Below are 21,013 nucleotides of genomic sequence, written 5' to 3'. Positions count from 1 at the left end.
GAACTTCTGTTACCCCTCTGGAGTCTCTGGAGAAGCCCTAGTAATGGTTATTTAAAGAAACCAGGGGCCATGGCTTTAGTTGGGCTCCAGCAGAAGGATGTGCAGCAGCACTGTGGGCATGAATCCTGAATGGAGGGGCAGGAGACAGACATCAAGGAATGACATAGGTATTCCAATCACTCACCAGATGGGGAAAGCCACTTGCAGAAAGCCAGAGGTGCCTCCAGTCCTCTTCTTGGGTGGGATGGAGGTGACAAGCTCTGGGCTCCCTCTCACTACATCACTAACACACACCTTTGTAAAACCCCCCCATCTTGCTGGCACTGCTAGAGATGATTCCACAGCCTGAGGTGAAAGAAGGGCACTGCCCCAGCTCACAGTATCTCTCCCAGCAAAGGCAACTTTCTTTGCACAATGGCAAGTCTCATGGTGCCTGGCAGTGCCAGCCAAGAGCTCTCAAAGGCACCAAATTCTTCATTTCACTGAAGGAAGAGAAACACGCCTACAACAAAGCTTAACAATCTCAGAGAACGAGCATGTGCCTTTATCATAAAACACAACAGAAGAGCTCAGTACTGCACAGGAACCATGAAAGGAGGTTCACAGAGCTTAGTGCTAAAGATCAAGCTTTTGTCAGGTTGCTGCACTGGAAGTTAGAAGAGCTCCTTGCTCCACTTTTCACACCAAGGGCCACACCAAGTCTATTTCCTCACCATCCTTCTCCACACATACATCACCCCTGGGTCATCTGGAGACTCAGAGATATAAACCCCACTCTCTCTGCACCATCCACCAAACCCAGGTCGATGCAAAGTACCTTCTTCTGCCCTATTCCAAGGCACTCCTGCTGCTCTCCAGCTTCTAGGGAGAGTAGTGCCAACTTGAGACAGGTTTGCTGAAGTAGTCAGGTGTGGTGACACACCCACATGAACTAACCACATTCAATCTGCTAGTAAAGCTGCTTCTCCTGGAGAGGAAAAAACCAAACCCCAAGAGACTGATATAAAAGTAATCATGAAGAAAATGTACACAACCATATAAACCAATATGCTGAGCTTCCTTTCATGTGCACTGGACAGTTTGATTACTACAATTTTCTGAATAATTGAAACAGCTCTGGTTTTGAAAGATTTTTCACTATTATACAGTTTTATCATTGTAAAAGAAATATTTATTTCAGAAACTTACTAATTAAAGTATCATTTCAGTTACATACTATTCATCAGATAATACAGCTGTATTATCTGCATTTATTATTTGTGGTAATGATGCATAATGCTTTAATAGCACTCTAATGCTGGAGAATTTTATTCCAAGAGCAGGAAACACTAAATTTCATCATAGGTTTTACAAGACTGTTTATTTTTTTAAATACAGCAAAATTTTTTTTAATCTTATTTTTTTTACAAAATGGTGAATATATTCCAAGTCAAGAGTCATAAATTGCATCAAATATGGTTACAATGATTTATTTATTTTTATGACTGTATGACTGGGGGGCAAAAAAAAAGCTAACACAAACACTCACTCATTTCCATTTCCAGTTTAATCTCTCCTTTTCATGTTTTCAATTGCACCTATTTGCTTTCTCTCACTCTCCCTTGCTTTTGTTTTCCCAAGCACCCACAGAAATTGCTCCCAAACCAAGGGCTAGGTGCTAAGCCTCAATATTTTGATTGGCAGTTTTAATGGCAGTTATAAGTTCCTGGTAAATAATGTTAAAAAAAGTGGCAGAAGTTCCATTCTTATGCAATGCTGCTAAGCACCATGATAATTTCTCTGTTTTTATTTCTCATAGCTATAGTATTTTTTTAAATTTTGACATAGTCTTGTTTGCCCAGAACTGCCTGGCAAAGGTGCAGAATACATCAACTAAGACCACAGATGCCAGATGACACATGTACTCATTCAGCAGTGACCAGGAAGAACCATCCCTACAATCAGCTCCTTGGCAATTAAGCAACAGAAATGCATCAGTTACTTTTACAAATTCCTATTGCAAAGTGCTGTCTCACAGTTACCTAACACCCTTGTGTTAATTGCATAATTAATTGGAGTAGTTTTCATATGACTGCTATTAGAGAAGTCAGGCTAAAAAAAAAGATCTATGCCTACTGGTGAAAGTCAGAGACTGAAGCTTCACAGACACTGCTTGTATTATCCATGGCCTGTTAGTCTGTCACTAACACCTTTCTTAAACTGTTCCATAAACAATAAAAAATTGTAAACTGTTGTGGCAGGCTCCAACACCTTGCTCTACTCAGGTTCTAGGACGCAACAGCCTCCCAAGACATTCAAATATATAAGTGATAAATAACTAAGGGCAACACAAATAACACTGTAATATACGTGGAGCCTTCTCACAAACAAGATTGATGTGAAATGTCATAGTGAGTAGCAAAAGAAAAAGGATGAGTTTTAAAATTTCAGATAGGCTACTGCAGGGATGAAGCAAAAAAAAAAAAAAAAAAGAAGAAAAATACTTGAAAATACAACAGGAAACTGTTAGAGATCCCATATTCAATATTATCAAGAAACCTTTGCAGATTGAGAAGCCTGGCACCCCATATATCTTCAAATAAAGGAAGGTGGTCTTGTCTGTATGATTATCTGCACTCCTCTTTTCTGTGTAGTGTAGTTCTACAGACTTAAATGGAATTACAGTGGAAAAAAAAGCTACCTAACATTACAGCTGGGGCTAATGTTCTTTGTAAAATTATGACTGCAATATTCAGTCAGCAATTAAAGAAACTCATTTCAGACATGTAAACTATATACTTGCCCTTTATTATTTGTAATGAATCAATTGGCTGTGCCATTAAGAATGCTTGCAAAGACTTGTTGAGCACATGGACTTGCAAAAAGTTTCATTAACATGTAGTCACTGACGTCCAGACTGTTGCCAAACAGAATAACCTCAGACCCTTTGCCTTACATTTTGCTGCCTACATTTTAGCATGAACTAAAATTCAAGGATAGAGATCTAAAGAGAAGAAAGGATTATTTGATATGAAGCCTTGAGTAGTATTAGGAGGAAAACTTTCCAAATTCCAGGACACTAAAGCAACCTCAGGGTGGACACGTGCTAATCACATGGTGTTCCTGCAATACAGTGTCCCTGTGAATGTCTGTCCCTCCCCGGTGCTAGTATGATCCATGTTATTTCTCTGCTTCCAACAGCAACTGGTTTCCCCTTCTAGAGTTCTTCTGTATTAAATACTGAGTAGGTAAGATCCTGTCTGCAGGAATTTTGCCATGACACTTGATAAGAAGACAGGTGACTTTTAGTTTGCATAGAAACTGAGACATATACAACAGAACTATAGTACAACTGACTATATGGAGACCTCATGGAGCCCATCAACACCTTACACCTCCAGCTGCACAGGAAGATCAAGAATTGTTGTCAAGTCATAGCTGCTGCCATGGCATTCACAGCAGGAAGTGACACAAGACTGCCATGTTATATTGGCTGTGCTGGCATTAACACCATGTCAGACCTCTCCCCAGGCTGTTTTTACACCTGGGAGACCCTGCTACTGGCCCAGGAGACAGCTACAGGAAACTTAGGACAGTCTCTCCCCCTCGTGGTGAAAGCCCTCAAACCCTAAGTGCTTCAAGGGGCCTTCTCTGCCTGGAGCTTATCTCAAAACTTTGAGAGGCTCCTTAAATCACAAGGTTTCACTTTTCTAATCTCCCTGCAGTGCTGCTTGTGGCATCTTACAACTCTTCTGTCCATAAAAGCAGTGACTTAAACATAGGTTTTAACCAGTTGGTAATGCAGGGTTGGGATCCCACTGAAAAGTAACTAGACATAAATTAATTCAGGGAATAACCCTGCCATGGATTCTCCAGGATTTCCTTGTGTACTAGACTGAGTTTTTGTCACCTCAGTTTTACAGAAATAGATAGTCCAAGATCCTACTCTTATTAAGATCTTCAGAAGAATGGAAACTAAATAAGAAAGTATTATTTTAATAACACCTTCCTAAGACTTTGCTAAGATATGGAACACAACACTGAAGTTAGGTTGCATGAAGTCTTTGGGACACCTGTTTTCATTCTGCTGTCATAGGACACATTTCACAGCACATGTACCAGACTCCCAGGACAGGGAGGACTAACAGTTCTTGGCTTGTGCAGAGATGACATACCCACAAAGGCTAAAAACATTTCTTTACAGCCTCCTGGGGGAAAAAAAATTACCTCAGCAAGTCTTGAGTGCTTGTGAACATTCTCTCCTTTCTGCACGCTGGGAGCAAGCTGCTGCAGCACTCCTCGGCTGCTCGTGAGGGCACGGGTCAAGCGGGCAAACTTCCCCCAACCTTGAGAAAACATGCAAGATTAGACACACATTACCAAAAAAAGCTGCAAGTGTAACTCATAAAACCTCTTATGACTAAAGGGAGAAAAGGTTGTTAAAACAGAGCAATCTGCTTTAATACTGACCAGAAGGGAGTATAATTTAACCAAGTACCAGACATAAGCAAGTCAGAAAATAGGTGTCAGCATGGTACAGTAATAAAACCCATGACTGCTGTGACTTTGTATTCAATGGCTCTACAAAAATTCTGCCACATGAACTGCATATTTTGCAAGGATAAATGTCCACCATACAATAATCTCATATTAAGTCTAATGATCCGATTTGGATCTCGCAGCACTGCAGAAGATACCCCAGACTAATCAAGATGTAAGGCTAGAGTCATGCACAATGAAAATTACAGTTGTCTGTAACAGAAGTAAATCTAGCCTCAGATGCATCAAGCATAGATCTGGAATAAGCAGAGAAATATACATAAGATAATAAGAAGCAGAGCAAAAAAGCAAAACAAAATCATTAATTTTATTCTCTCTAAACAAAAGGGGGAATAGATTTTCTCAAACTCAAATTAAACATTTAGCAGCTTCTGGCAAAGAAGTCATATGCTGAATTTTAATTCAGAATGTTTTTTACAGTGATTTCAAATATCCCTCAAAATAGAAGACCTTCAATGACAGCCACAGAGCTAACTACAACTATAATCTTTATGAGCAGTACTTTGCCATAACAGATAGGCAGAGTATACATCTGGATATTTTTGGTATACTGAAGGGAAAGAATCAGTGCATTTAGTCCCAATCTTGAAAAATGCTAGCACCACCTGGGAGCTCTTGAGCTCCTGCTCCTCATCTCCTACTCAAACTAAGGATGCTCAGCACTTTGAAGATTCAGTTTATAATGAGAACCTAGTTCTGGAAAACGTTGCCTACACAGCTTTCTTGTAGACCCCTTTTAGGTAAGGGAAGGTGCTATAAGGTGTCCTTGGAGTCTTCTCCTCTCCAGGCTGAGCACACACAACTCTCCCAGTCTGTCTGCACAGCAGAGGTGCTCCAGCCCTCTGAGCATCTTTGTGACCCTCCTCTAAACTCGCTCAACAGGTTCTTCTTACTCTGGGGACTCGGAGCTGAGTGCAATACTCCACGTGTGGTCACATAAAGTTTGGAGCAGAGCAGGAGAATCCTTTTCCTTGACTGCTGGCCATGCTACTTTTGAAACATCCCAGGATACAGCTGGCTTTATGAGCTTCTCGCCCAATCATGCCTAGCCTCTCACCCGACCCAGGTGCAGGGCTTGGCAGGTGGCCGGCCCGACAAGGCCCGAGGGGGATGTGCTCCAAGGTGACACCGGCGATCGCCCCCTCTCCGGCCCGGGAGGGAGCGGCGGCGGGACGGGCGCTCCGGCGCTGCCCGTGGTGCTGAAGCGGAACGAACGCGGCTTGCTCGCAAACGTCAGCCCCGGCGGGAAACAGAACAGACCACGGAGCTCCAGCTTCGCCCGGGAACTCGAAACCTGCCTCCCTTACCACGCGCAAAATGTTTCTAATGCCAGATAACACAGACAGCTCCTTTTACTAACTCGAACCGGATTGATGGGGAGGGCATTCTCCTGGAATATGCAAAATTTGGTTCAAAACTTGAGGACAAACTTTCAGTGTGCATTTTCTTCCAAACATTGTTTTAAGGTTTGGGCTATTCGGACATACACAGAGAGAGGATGAAAAGGAAGCACCTCACTTGAGCTTTCTTGCACAAAAGCACTGCCAGACAACTCTGTGGTATGATTTGTGGCTATGAATGCTGAGCACCTTCGGGTGTCCCCCTTCTTCCCAGGAGTCATCTCCTTTTGAAGGCACAGCTTAACCCATTCCTCTCCTCAGCATCCCCTGCAAGCATCTCCTCTGCCCTAGGTGCTAAACATCTCACTTGTGTGTGCCTAAATGGCTCACAAAAGAACTGTTTCCACAAACATTAGATTCACCCTCTACTCCAAACTCTGATCTGAAAGCAATATAACTGTTCTAGGCAAGAGATTGTGTCACTCTTCAGCTTGGCTTTTTAAAGCAGTGTGGACACAAATTGGGGGTACATACCCTAATTCTCTCCACACCACCCTTGGGAGCCCAGCTTGGAGATACTCCCACCACTGTGCCATGGCATGCCTAAATCCAAGCACCGCATCCATGTGCAACATGTAAGAATTTCACCTTTAGAACACAACACCCTCCTCCTTGTATTGCCTTTTGGGGTTTTGGTTTTTATGGAAGAAAAAGATAAAAATGTGGCAACTCCAACATACAGTTAGACCTGCAGATTGTGGCATAGAGAAAAAGAAAATAAAATGCCAGTACTAAACCTTTTGAATTATAACATCTCCAGTAATGCCTGAAGAGACAACAGTACCTGTTGAATTTATTTCAGTATTTCCTCCAGAACCCTAAGGACAGACACAGCCAACAGCAGGTCAGTTATCTATCCAACAAAGACAGGTCCAGTAATGGACTTAAGCCATAGGACTGAATACAAACACTAAATTTTAAGGGTCATGGAGCTTTCCAAGACAAGGAACTAAGCTTCAAAATGGTGCAAGAATATACTGGTGTCAGTCCTGCTAAATCAGAGGGACCAGATGATATGGACTGGGATTCTCTTTCAACACAAGCAGTTGGTATAGCCCTACATCCATTGTTTTCCTCTAGAAACAGAGAAAATACAAATTAAATTTAAAATCTAGTGATCCTAGGTGGTTCTAATACAGGCATATATAATCCTCAAACAAGATAAGCTCAGAGAGAAGAGAAGACAGCTTGAAATTCAGGAACCAAACAGAAAGCTGGATACCACCCCACGGTAGTGCTTGCCTGTGCACTGTCTTTGATTTTAACCCATTTTTATCATTGTTTGGTCTCTTTTTTCAGTTCTGCAGAAAATATCATGCACAGAAAAAGCAATGTGACAACATTAAAACATTTCCAGCTTCAAAAGGATGGAAAGCCCTCAAGATTAGCAGCACTGATTTCAGCACTCCTGCATTCCATGATGTTCTTTCAGTTTTCCACCATTTCTTTGCCAAAAGATGAATAGAAATTGCTTCTGATAACACCCAAGACAAGATGATTACAAAAGCTGTCCCCTGAGATTTGTTTCATGTGGAAATATGGCACTGAAATATAGTTTTGTGCTGTGGCACCAAAACTTTTCTTCTTTAAAGCACAAAGTTTCATTTAACAATGGCCTTAAGTTGAATTTTCTGTATTTTTAAGTAAGTTGATACTCAAGCACAAAGCACTTATTATTTATTTGTAGGTAGCTATTTGTTCTCTACCACTCTTCTCAATTAATTCCTAATAAGTCAAGAATTCAAACATTGGGAACTGTGTCAGTTACAGAACCCTTGTTACCACATTGCTGATCCATGACTTACACAATTCCTAGAGTCAGAACAAAAAGCCATTGTCTGCTAGAGAACAAGCTTGTTTGTTCACAGGTCTGTTGTTCACACAACTGTGTAAACGTGAATAAATCAAGATTCCAGCAGTTCTTGCCTCCACTCAAGCCACCTTTGTATTCCCACACATGAAAGATTCTTGCTTACATCCATCCAGCTTCTCTGCAGTGCTCCTTCTCTTTGAAACCTCATAACTACAACAGTATTATTTTTCCATCTGGACGGGGAAAGCTGTAGTTTTTAATATACTCACTACTTCCCCTTCATTTGTTTCCTCTTTTTAAGAAAACATTTCATCCAGACAAAAGCAGAGTATATCTTAATCAAAATATTTCAAACACTGGCTCTGTTCATATAAATACATCTTTAAAAACAGAACCAAAATTCCCCCCCAAAAAACCTCCAGAAACAAAAAGGAAAAAAAAAAAAAAAAAAAAAGAGGAAACGTGAATTTTCCCCTGAATTAAGATGAAGAACACAAACAAAATATTTTTTGTGTCTGTACTCCTGCTTGTTATGCAAAGGACAGCTTAGCTGCAACATGAAATAAAGCATCTTCTGCAGAGGAGATTGCAACTGATGATTGCTACAAAGCACAGAAGGCTACATCATCTTGGAGGATAACAACCTGCAACAACTTGATTCAGTGATGCTGAATTTGACCACCTCTTTGTATAAAAATGAAGTATAAAAAGCAAAAATTAGGATCCAAAGCTTAGTTTTCAACCTCTTATGAGACAGCATAGATGCTTCTGGATATGTTCACCTTCTATTCGTACATTCACAACTTGTTCAGGCAAACTTCCTACAAGCCACACAGAGTGCAAGCACAGTTTCTATTTGTCTGCACAAATAATTGTTTTGCATAAAGCGATGCATTCCACTTTATACTTAATTCTCAAGCATCTCATACTTGGTGTGCTAGATCTTAAACCAGGAGAAACATATACAGACAAAATGCATTAATTAAAAATACAGTATAAACTTTAAAATTCAGCTAAGAAGGTGACTTAGCACTTGACAAACCAAACTTAGCTATGCTATAGCTTGATTTTGCCTTCTTTTATTCAAGTAAACCTCTTTTACATTTCCCTGATTTTTTTCAAGGGGCAAGCAAAGGGCGGAAAGTGGAAAGAGGTTGTTTAAAAACAATTATCAACATCACTGACATTATTTTTAAACGGTTTTATTTAGAATGCACTATTTTTAAAGCTGCTGCATTTAAAAGCAACCTTACTTACCTTCCATGGAAATCATAAAATAAACATTTCTAAATTATATGAATCAATTTTAAAAAGGCTACAATGAGAAGTCTATTTTTTATGTGACTTTCTTGTTTCATCTATTCCAATGTCTGATATTATTAATCAATTAAAAAAAAAAAAAGCATGAAAAATGGTACTGGGACCTTCTATCCCTCTGAGTCACCTTCAGGTGAAAGATGCCTATTCATCTTTGTACAGTCAAACACCTGCCATTACAGTGCTACACTTTTCACTCAAGGAGCTGCATCTTTTGCAGCTGAAAATCAGGCTTGAAATTGCCAGCAGGTGATAGAAAACCAAGATATACCACAGCTAAGCAGGCTTAGCCTGACAGATTAGTTGCTCTTTATGTAGTACAAGAACATGATTGATTTAATGTTTTCCTTTACATAGACATACAGGCATTCATTTTGAAAATCTTAAATGCTTTAAACAATAATGTCCTGCAACTGTGCAAATAGCACATTTTATTAACATATCTGCATCTACAGGCAACCTATTACATATTAAATACTCATAAGCATAGGAAACTGAATACATATACAAACACAGTAAAAGAAAAGTACTTCCTAAACTGACTGAAGGTGAAAGAAGGAAAAATAATTGATTTAGCAATCAGTTTTCAGTTCACAGTTTTAGTTTTTCAGATTGAGAGTCCATTTGGGTTGAGAATATGAGAAACATTCCTAAGAAAATTGTCCTCTTTCAAAAGCATGCTACAAAGTTCCTGTGTAACATTGCACACAACACAAAGAATATGCCCTCTTCAAAGCTCATGTGTGTTAATGATTCTTAGAACAAGATAGTACAATTTTACCTTTTTTAGATCTTCCAAAACAATTTTTCCACTCTGTGAATCCCAGAGCCTACTACAGATGATTATCTAACACCTAATACCTGCCTTTACTTCCCCCTCTCACAGTATAGAATTGTACAATGAGATCTAACATTAAAGTCATGGACACACATGTAAAAGTTTGTTTGACAAATCAGCTCCTCCAAGAAATTGCTCATCTAGCCATCAAGTGATTAATACAATATCACACAACAAAATTCCTACAGCAAGTATATTATGGAAGAAAAAGGGATCAATTAAGGATGAAAACAAAAAGTGCAGATCCATTTATATCAAGCTTGATTTGTGTATAAAGTGACAGAGAACTCTTTACTGGCATGAAACTTCTGCAACTTTATTAATTTTAGGAGATCCAGAAATAATATTTGGAAGACTCATTTAGTGCACAAGCCCTTCTGTATATAAAGACATAGCACTCAGGGAAAGAGTGAAGAGCTGTGAATCAGTGGCCTCTAAATAATACATTCAGCTCTTCTGTTTGTAACCTCTGTTAGTCACTTTGCCAGTTTCTGTGGGCCAGAGGGAGAAATTCTGCTTATCATCAACTCCTCTGCAAGTCCATGCATTTATGTATAGGTTTAGTGCCTATACTGCTGTAGATTGCAACCACTGAGAATTACCATGCTCACTGCAAGAACAGCATAATTTCAAGATACAAAGGAGATTTAAAAAGATAAACTAAATTAGCATCCCCTTTCTTCAACTTACTTGTATTGAAAAAAAAAAAAAAGTTAGTGTTTCTTTGTGTTGAAAGTGAAGGAAAACTGCCTATCTCTACCACATTGGGGAACTCCTGTGAAAGCAAAAGGACACAGCTACCACTCCTGACTGAAAGTCCTGCTTATCAACTGACTAAATGAAGCAAGGGCCTTCACTACCAGCAAATAAATGAGAGCCAGCTTTACTGCACCATGCTTATTTATCTGTGCTGTCACTCCTCATCAGTATACAGTGAGCACCATTAGGCAGGGAAAATAGACCCAAACTTTCTGACAAGCTAAGATTTTTGGTTTTATTAAAGCAATAAGGAACCAAACAAATAGCATTAACAGGAGAAAAAAATTACCCACATAGCCTGAAAGAGGGTGTTTGTCAAGGTTGTACTTCCCTTTTCATGGTAACAGGTGTTTCCACTTTTGAGAAACTATGTTTTTAAAGAATAACATTTTGAGAACAAATGTAAATCAGTTCATCTTCACAGTAAGTTTCCTGTTTAATTTAATACTACAAATATTATTAAATACTACAGAAATGCAAACAACAGGAGAACTTAACATCCTTTTTTACCCCAGAGGATGCAAGTCTCCGTAATTCTCCATAGGGTACAAAAGGTCTATTTCTGATGGAATCTGAAGCTGAGTGAAAGTTTATGCTGCTGTCACAGCTGAGTTTCTTTCCAGGTTTCCAGGCTGTAGCTCAGCAAAGGGTTAAGAGCAGAACACTGCAGTGCTACTTCACTCACCAGGACAGCTTAAACCTGATTCCACTTAAGATAACTGGAATCTCTTCACATAGGCTAAAGGAAACTAGATCAGGACTTTAACATAAGAAATCCCATAATAATGACTAGTAAGATCGAGTCAGGCAGAATTTAATTATTCTGATTCTTGCTAGACTCAGCCAGGGTTGATTCCGCAGTTTTTGCATACAGTTTCACACACAATTTGTACAGAGCTGTTGAGCAACACTGTGAATCCTTGAGGGCTATGCTGGAGAGTGGGTTAACAGTGTATTTTAAAGGAAGAACAGTACCTATTTACTATGTAAACTGGGCTTCCTGAAGCACTTGGGGCTTTCATTAGCAATGACCCTTTCCAGTGCAGGCCAGAACAATTTCACTAAAGAAATCAACAACCATTTCTTGCACAAATGCCATCCCCAGTGGCACAGCTACAAGCTATTTTAACATGTAATTCTTTGGCTTAGGTATTTAAAGGACTTCAGCTCTTTCAAGACCAGGGCAAACAAACAAAAGGAGCATAAATATATAATTGTGAAAAAGACCAACCTTTACATGAATCATCCTCAATGGGCTGCTTGAAAGCCGTTATGTCATTGAAAGTGCAAAGAAATAAAACCACTTTATCCTGCTCATTTCGAATTGGAGCAATTTTCACAAAGAACCAGACAGGTGTTCCTGGAAACAAACACATCAAAGAGTTGGTCAATGGCAGGCAGAACAGTAAATGTGCCAGTTTAGATGTTTACATCTCAAATCAGCCATCTGCAAAAATTACTTTAATGTTGGCTTTTTTTACAAACACCTATTTGGAAAAATAACAAAGCAGCTGACAAGCCTGTTATTTAAGTTCTCTGCTTTGTCTCTTCTTAGCTTTTTAATCTTCCAGGAATGAACCTATTTCTAAACGTCACCTGCAAAGTTAATACTTGAACTTAAGAACTGCTTTGTGATCTCCTGAAAGAAGAGTCCCATGTATGTGGAAAGGCTGCACACAACAGTGTCTTGCTGGTTCTTGCAGGATTTGAGAACAGGCCAGCTGTGCCTAGGACATGAGCATAACACAGAATCTCAATTCAGGAATATGACCAGTTTGGTCGACTTTATAATTCCCTGCCAACAAGGAATGCCCTAAAAAAGACCATGCCCTAACTACTACAGTAGCCTATGTCTAGCTTCAGAGCTGGGCTCTGGGAGCTCTGGCCCAGCCTGCAAATCCCCCCATGCAAGGGAAACCCTTCACAAGCTGCTTTCCAGCTTGCCTTGGCCTGAGCCTGCTCCAAATCACTCCAGTGTGAAGCAAGACTCCACTGAATTCAGGAGAGAATAAGCCATTAGGACCAGAACACATGAAGCTGTGGATGGGATCAAGTTCTACTGCACAGAACTGCACCTTTCTAACTACTGCAGCAGATGAACTGCTAATTAAAACTGCTTGAGAGATTAAAGTCTGCACATCGCAGAAAAAGATGGTCCCAAAATACAACCCTTCAGATGCTGCTGCTGCCATTTCTCCTTGACCTCTGTCCACACAGATCACTTTGAAGAGAGAATCTGTCAGTAAGCCCAGCCTTTCCATATTTCTGCCAGTTCTCCTGAGACTGCTGAGAAGACCCTAGTGAAACCAATGAAGTTCCATGTAACAAGGCAGTGTCTACCACTTGTTTCACAAGACTCACCACAGATTTTAGTGATATTTGAGTATAAGCTGATTGGAGGGCTCAGAACAAAGCACTTGGCTCCTGTGTGCAATAACATGACCTCCCTGAAGGCACTATTTTTAAGTCTGCAGTCTTAACTTTAGACATAAAAAGATGACTTCTCCAACTCTGAGGTACATCACAGTAGGGACACTCCAGACCTCAGCCTTCAGGGAGTTTGTACTTGGGTTTTCAGACTGTCCCTACACCCTCAGAGATGATGAAAACAACTCATCATTGCCTTTGCAAGCACGAGAAGTGCTTGCAAGACAGAGAGGATTCAGGCTTGCTTGCTGTGAGCAATATTTTTTTTATGTGTCCTTTTTGAGATTTGTTAGGAGAGAAGGGTCTACATACCAGGGGCCAAAATAAGATCAGGATCAGCAGGAGCTTGACCCTCTGGGAAAGCCAGAATAAAGAGCACCACACAATCTTCGTCATTCACGTGGGAAAGTCTGTTTTAGAAAGAGTGATCTTAGAAGATTATTCCTTTTCTTTCTCAGTCACAGGACCCTTCTCTGTGCTAGATTCTCTTTCACCTGAATTGTTCAGTATTTTAACATGTGACATGGTATATTCATGCAACAGTTTTTAGTAAAGGGCAACTTGTGTTTCCTGGCTGTCAAAGGATCACAAGAAAACCTCAGGTATCTTACAAGGTATTTGCTGTCCAAAAAAGGAAGCAAAGGCAACTTTTTTTCCCACCTATTTTAATATAAGAGAGATTGCTGTTACCAGTGCCTCACCTGGCTGTTTCCCAGCCTCAGTGCTGAGCAATCTTTTCTGGCTACAGAAAGGTAGGGCATCTCCAAAACCCATGGACAACTTCCATAAACCAAGTTCAATTCCTAAGGCTCCCACTGTGCCTGCATAACACACAAGCACTTTCAAACTCTGGCTGAGATTCCAAGCCATATGTACAGCCATTTCTATAAACAGCAGGGTCTATGATGCATGGAGGCCTCTGCTCAAAAAGCAGAGAAATCCAGATGGAATCACTGGTGGCCATTTCTGAAATATGCCTGCATGGCAGAAAGTATTCAAGGGTCAACATACTTTTTTTTTTTTTTAAAGAGTTAACATTCCTGAACAACTCCTTCCAAAAAAGTATGAACAAACAAACATGCTAAGTGTGAAAGAAGATTCAGCAAAGTAACCATGCCAGTAAAATCATCACTAACTTGCTAATGAGCTTAGAAGACACTGCCACAAAGCAGCCAACAGCAATTTTCTAGACAGTAACACCCTTTACACTACCCTTTCTCAAGAGCTCTTAAAATTGCCTAGCTCAATTTCTTCTTGCCTACTTGTTTTTCCCAACTTCACATGTGAACTATTCTGAGGCCGGTCAAATCCGTATCCTGCTTTTACAGAGACTCCTTGGTGACTAACTGCTTTTCATTTTACCCACTTCAACACCCTTCACTAACAGTGCAACTTTTTAATCAGCCAGAATCTCCATCAACAGCCTTGCTTTTGATCTTTATCTACATGTACTTTTTTTGATTAGGGATTTTTTCCCCTCCCCAAACCACTTGGTATTGTTTTACTACGTCAAGCTGCAGCTATTCTGCTACAGGCTGCTCACAATATTAACCATTGAGGCTGAATTAGACACTCAGTTTCTTCTCTGCCTCTCATAGGTATAAAAACTTTCTACTGTGCTTTTGAAGACGCAGTACACAACACAGAAAGGATGCAATTCACTCTCCTATTCTGGCTATTTGTCAGATGCATGATGTCACCTTCCCTTTATGATTATGCTATAGTATGTTGTTGCAAGAATTTCCTAACACGTTCTGAATGCAACAAGAAGACTTTTCCCCATAACCTGTCGAAGGCTGCTGCAGGGCAAGAAGCTTTTATCAGCAGGGTTTTTACTTTCTGACTCCCTTGACTCCCACTCATGTGTTGCATTATTTATAGGAAGAAGGAAGACAAAACACTTTTTTACCTAGAACCAAGTGTATAACTTAGTGATACGCCCCACAGGCTAAAAGAAAGAGCCAGATGTTCTTGACAGCTAAAAGTAGGCGTGTTTGATGAAATGCACAATTTGGGTACCCTTGTAATTTCCAGAGCGCCAACATCAGAGCAAAATGCAAAATCAAGGTGGCACACAGGGCCTGCAGAAATCATCTTCCAGTTTGGGATCTGCACTGTAACACTACAAAACCAGAAATAAGTAGATGGAAAATTCTGTATCTGCCTCCACAATATTGTATTTTCCCTGCCGTGCATTCCCTATCATTTTGTCAGTGTCTCTCATGAATAGGAGACAAGTGGATATAAAAATACAGTCATGAGGTGAGTGCTCACAGTGCTGGGTTACATGGGCTTTCCACAGTGCTCTGCAACCAGGAGCTCATTCACAGCAGAACTGCGATCTGAAACGTGGGAACACAACAAATGGCTCAGCCAAGAAGTGGCCATGCTCAGCTTTTGTGCTGCATACCGGTTTAATTATCAGAAGAATTTTACTTCTTAAACAGTTTATTTAACTATTAAACAGGAAAGCCTAAAGTATAAACTACTTATAAATCAGGTCGGAAACCAGAATTTCAATGTCCTACAGGCAGCCCTCATGCTCTTGGTGTCAAAGCCAACATCCCTGCTCAGCCAGACAACCATGACTAGCAAGAGGCACAAAAAAGGCCATTTTCATGAAAAATGTGATTTTCAGATTCAGCCTGTGGTTATTCAGGCAGTGAAACTGCAGCATGTTCCAGAGTTCTCACAGCAAAACAAGAGTAACTTCCCAGTCTGCACTGATGCACAGCCACACAGAAAGTGTTTACCAGTGTTTCCAACAATACATCTACTTCCATTTACATTTTGTCTTTAGTCCTGGCAACCTCTCTCTCTGGTAAAGTTCAGTGATAATATGAGTGCACAAACAAAAAAAGTAAACATTCATGAGCTACATTGGCTTCTGTTAGATTTGGAATCAGCAGTGAGAGAATCCAGCGTTTGTCTAGTGGCATAGCACCAATCATGCTAGAAAAGGGAATGCCCCTTCAAAGCTGCAGGACAAGCAGTGTGGACAACTGAGAAGAAATGAAAATCTACAATGAATGCCTGACAGTAGCCATAGGACCAGCCTGGCTCCTGGTACCAAAGTTACGCAGCCAATCCAGAATTAACAGGTGCAGCTCTTGGTAGGCTTTTATGGTCTAAGCACAGTACTTATGGTGTTGCCTTAAAGCAAAGACAATTTTAAGGGCTGTTATTCAAGTCTCAAGTCTTCTCCAGACTAACACACTCTAAATGTCTGAATTCCTTTCAATTTCCCATCTGAAAGACAAATATCTCTTCCCTATCCTTTTTTCCAGTCCTGTGTCTTTCAACAATGATATGTTCAGCTTCTTGCTGGGCAGGAACACCAGCATTTCACATGCTATTTAACTTTGGTTGAAGTCTTTCAGAAATTCTTACATCATCAAAGTGAAAGAGATCTTAAAGTTCTATTCCAGCTTCTCCACAAGCATACCATTGAGCTCTCCTTAGTTTTCCCTCCTGCCAAACAAAAATAGGCTGTATGAAAATCCAAACCACTGTTTAAATGTGCTCTTTGCCCATACCTTGAGCCATTTAACCAAAGATGCCAACTGTTTTTCAAAAGTACAAAAAGCATAGTTTGAATAAAACTGGAATACACAATTTTTCTTTCCACTAATTGAACCAAAATTAATTTTAAAATACAATGAAAAAAAAATGTTTTGACAATTCAGCTGACATCTACACTGCCATTAATGCATGGGGCAAGTTTCCTGTAAGCAGCACAACCTCTGCATTACTTGATAATGTCTCAGTCAAACAGTCATCAGACACATATGCAGACAGCAGGAATTAAGTTATATTAACAGCATGGCTGACCATTACAGCCACCCCTTTTAGAGTTTCACTTCTTCCCAGGTACTCAGTATGAGATTGTTTCTCTCTATCCCACACAGACTAACAGTTTGTCCAATGTCAAACTAACAACCCAGCTTATGAGGTGTGATCAGAGAGAGTTTAGCAAGCCATTGTACCCACACAGATTTTAACCAGATGTTCAGGGAAGTCCATGACATTTGACCATGTAAGACAAAGAACAAAAATCTTCCTATAGACTCTAGCTTTGAGCAGAGTGTACCAAATGAGAACAGACCAACTCAGCCTGCAGCTCACCAGTCCTTTAAAGAATAAACCTTTAAAATACACTCCCACCACTTTCAAAGATATTACCTTTGTGTTTTCTCTATCTGGTGCTAGGATGCCGTGCCACCTAATGCTTCTAAAGGTCAGATCTTTACATGCTAAGATAAGAAAAATCAATTTTAGTCCCCAAAGGTGGAATTGCTGTTCACAAGGGTTATCCTGTGACACTGAAACAGCACAGTAGAAAACAAGGTTCAGCACACAGTCTTGTGCTGCAGTAGTGCTGGCATGGTTCACCTGATTCTGAGTTCTCTGAAGAACAGAACATAAAGAAGACACAGTAAAGTTTTGAGATCTTCTTTCCATTTACCCCAGGAAAAATACTTAAGAATTACTACTGGGAATTCTGTACATATTTGTGGAGATGACAGCAGGCCTTGCTTGCCAACACATTTGAAGACAATGACCAATGGGAATTACCAGTTTTATGAGTCTAAAATATGTAATTCGACCTTGCTGAAGGTAACTGAATTCACACAGATGGATTTCACAGGAGATGCAGGTGTGCACACTGCTTGACAAATAATGGTGCTACACTGCAGTGAGAGGTCAAGGAGGATACATGTCACTTGACTCCAACACCCTCATTCTTTCCTGCTTCCCTTCCTATGCTACAATATGGGTTAGCACAGGTTTCCATCTGGAGACACTACAGGCACAGCACACACAAGTATAATTGTGTTTAGATGGTTTGAACCAGTAACAGTTATGAGAAGCTTTTTAGTGGTGGGCAATCACAGGTCTACCACCCTGAAGTGAATTTTGCTGCCTATAAATTAGGATGGGGTTGTTTGCTTTTGAATCTCTATAGAAAGCACTGGTCCCAAAGATAAATGCAAGTAGAATCTACCAAATCACTATTTTAGGTTGATTTGTCATTCTCTGACATCTGCAGGCTTTCTAATACACTGGGGGAAGAAGGGAGAAGGAAGGAGGGGAGAAGATGGTGCACATGTTAAAATGAAAATTTAAAAAATCAAACAATCAAATTTAAAACAACTATTCATTCTATTAAATTTGTTAAATGTTCAAGCACCCAGAAAACAGGGAAGTGAAGCCCAGCATAAATTGAAAGTGCATCCCAGCCTTTGGGACTCTCACCATAATATGTCTACTCAGCAAAGAGCTACTGCTTTACCAAACTGCACTGCAGTGTGCAAAATAGTTACCTACAGCCAAGCCAGCATTCTGGCAAGCATTCTGCTGGTCCTATCAGTAGAGAACTTCTGAGACAAAAAAAAAAAGGTGTCTTAACACTCTCTCTGCAGCACAGCTGCAGACATAAGCAATGGGAAGGCCTCTGCTCAGACAGGGGACACTTGAAGACTCTTTCTAACTCTTGATGCACTTCACCTTTGATGAGTTCACCCCACTTCAAATATTCTTCCACTTAAGCAGGTCAAGTACTGCATAGAAAAAGGGGCTAGATTTCAATTGGACAAAAATTTCAATTCTTACAAAAATTTACTTCATCAATAATGAAATCAAGTGCATATAGAACAAGCCTGCTTTTGCACTGTCTACATTGTAGATGAAACACAAAACAAAGAAAATCCAAGCTGAATTTATTCAGACATTTTTAACTCATGAGGCTGACCATAAAGTGTAAAAACTTAACAAATGGCTGCCAAAGTCTCATAAGAAGTTAGATGTGTAAAACACAGCAATTCAGGTAAGGTAAGATATGACTAAGGCTAGATATAAAATATTTTCTAATACATTAGCTGTACCCTTCCTTGGAATAAGTTAATTTATCTCCACTAACTTCAGATTTAATAATGTTTTAATTTTCCTATATAAAAATAAACAATACTTCCAGCATCACTGGGCGCTCACATCTAATTAAAGAATGGAATTGAAGCTCTCATGTGAAATTACTGTCAGTCTTTCTTTTGTCATTTTGCAGTTCTGATTAAAGAAAGCTTTCACTTTGTCTCCTTCCAGGTATGTCAATGAATCCCCACTGAATGCAACTGGATGGCATCAAAGCAACAATGACAAAAATCTGGTGGCTATGCACCTGTTTGCTCTAATTGCTTCTAATTATCCTGAAGAAGCTCTGTATTTTGGGAAAGCAATTCTTCCAGAGAATAACAATGATTTTTACATATCTGCTAAGTTATCCAGGGCCTAGCCCAAGGAATCATCAAAACCTCTATCACATCTTAATTTCAAGTTCTGAAAACAGGGAGTATAGTCACTTTTGGATGTGGGGAGGAATGAATAAAGCAAGGGTAGAAGCAGCATCCATAAATGCAAACATGATGAAGGCAGGAAATTGTCTGTTGTTTCTAGAGTTAATACTATGAACTGCAATGAAATTTGTGGATATACTATACCTATCAACAGCTGGATGGGGTATTCTTATCAGACAACCAAGTAAATATTAACACTGGGTCACCACCATGGAGAGTGCCATGTAAAAAAATAGCCTACCACTTCTAGTAGCATCATTAAATATCTCAATCTGCTTTGACATGTAAGACCAGGAAATAATTGTTTCTCAAAGAAAGAAAAAAATAGCTGCTGCTCCCAAAAGTACAAGATTGACTTGCGCTACATACATCATTATTAACTCAAAACTCTTATTTTGTTTTCCGTTGTTCCTCCAAAAGGATAGAGACTGTACTGTTAAAACAGTCAGAATTACATTAAATGTGCAGGCTGTGGAAAATGTACCAATTATCCAACAACTCAAAACTGGGAAAAAAAATTGCTATTTGTCATGTCTGTTAGTTTATAAGGAGGCAGTAGACAGGTAAAGAACAAGAAAAATCTATTTCCCTGGCTAATTTGAAAAAGAAAAATAAAATGAGGAAAGAACAGAGAGACCAAACAGAAGAAACAAAGAGCAGGAAAAAAGATGGCTAACAAAATTCAGGGTCCTTTCCCAAGCTTTCAAACTGAGAACTGGTTAGAACCTATCAGGTTCATTATCTGAACCATTGCCATAGTTGCAGGGAGAAGTAAGGTGACCACAAAGAAAAGGCCACTTAGCAGTCTGGGTGCTAAGTGACTGGTAAATAGGACAGTGTTTTTCTGTGATGTGGCTTATATCGAGAAAAAGCTCCAGGATGTCCCCTTTTGGTATTTTTCAGTTAAAACTCTCTAGTGTTATTAGTCAATCTCTGTAACAGTAGTAAATGTATCTCAAAAGCTGCAAATTTAACAAACATTAGGTGCTCTGCAGTTTGTTAAACTTGAAAGCAAGCTCTGTGCTTTCCTTTTTCCCATGCCTGTGACCCTCTATGTACAGAGCAGAACCGTGGCAGTCTTTCAGCACGTCACACAACACAGCTACCACACAGCTGCACTTCATTCGAGGCCACCTCTCCTCGGAGGAGTGCACAGCAGGGCAGGAAATATTCCTCACTCCACGGTTACCTTGCTTTAAATCTTCATAAAAGACAGAGAGGCCCCAGGCTCTACTGCAGGCCATATGCTGCAGCATGACAGAAGAGTAGCTGCATCGTCTCTTGGTGCCAAATCACTGATAACTAAGAGAGAATTCCAGACTCTCCTAGATCCCAGGACTGCAGCTTATTTACTTGGGTTTGGATGCATAGATGTGAGCTGCATATGGTCCCCACGGCCACAAGCTGAGCTAGGAACAGAAATCAGCTTTTAGAAAATAGGTAAATATTGGAGGCAGGTAGCCCTAGGAGGAAAGCAGCACAAAGCAGGGCCATAGAGACTGTGCATACAGGCAGTACCAGCTTCATTATTAGAAAGCAAAATTGTTAAGAGCAAAATAAGTTGCAGAAT

General features: G+C 40.0%; 1 protein-coding gene across 1 annotated transcript in view; it reads right to left on the bottom strand.

The window, feature by feature from the left end:
* Positions 1-21,013, bottom strand: part of KCNH1 (potassium voltage-gated channel subfamily H member 1) — a 176,791-nt gene that overhangs the window by 143,518 nt on the left and 12,260 nt on the right. The window contains exons 4-5 of the mRNA XM_053974421.1: positions 11,898-12,026; positions 4,207-4,325 (exon numbers count right to left, since the gene is read on the bottom strand). Of these exons, the coding sequence (XP_053830396.1) occupies positions 4,207-4,325; positions 11,898-12,026 (248 nt within the window). The remainder of the gene's footprint in view (positions 1-4,206; positions 4,326-11,897; positions 12,027-21,013) is intronic.

The sequence above is a fragment of the Vidua macroura genome, chromosome 3 (assembly GCF_024509145.1).
Source record: "Vidua macroura isolate BioBank_ID:100142 chromosome 3, ASM2450914v1, whole genome shotgun sequence".
NCBI classification, from domain to species: domain Eukaryota; kingdom Metazoa; phylum Chordata; class Aves; order Passeriformes; family Viduidae; genus Vidua; species Vidua macroura.
The sequence above is the reverse complement of the archived record's forward strand: the minus strand, read 5'-3'. Positions and strand labels throughout refer to the sequence as shown.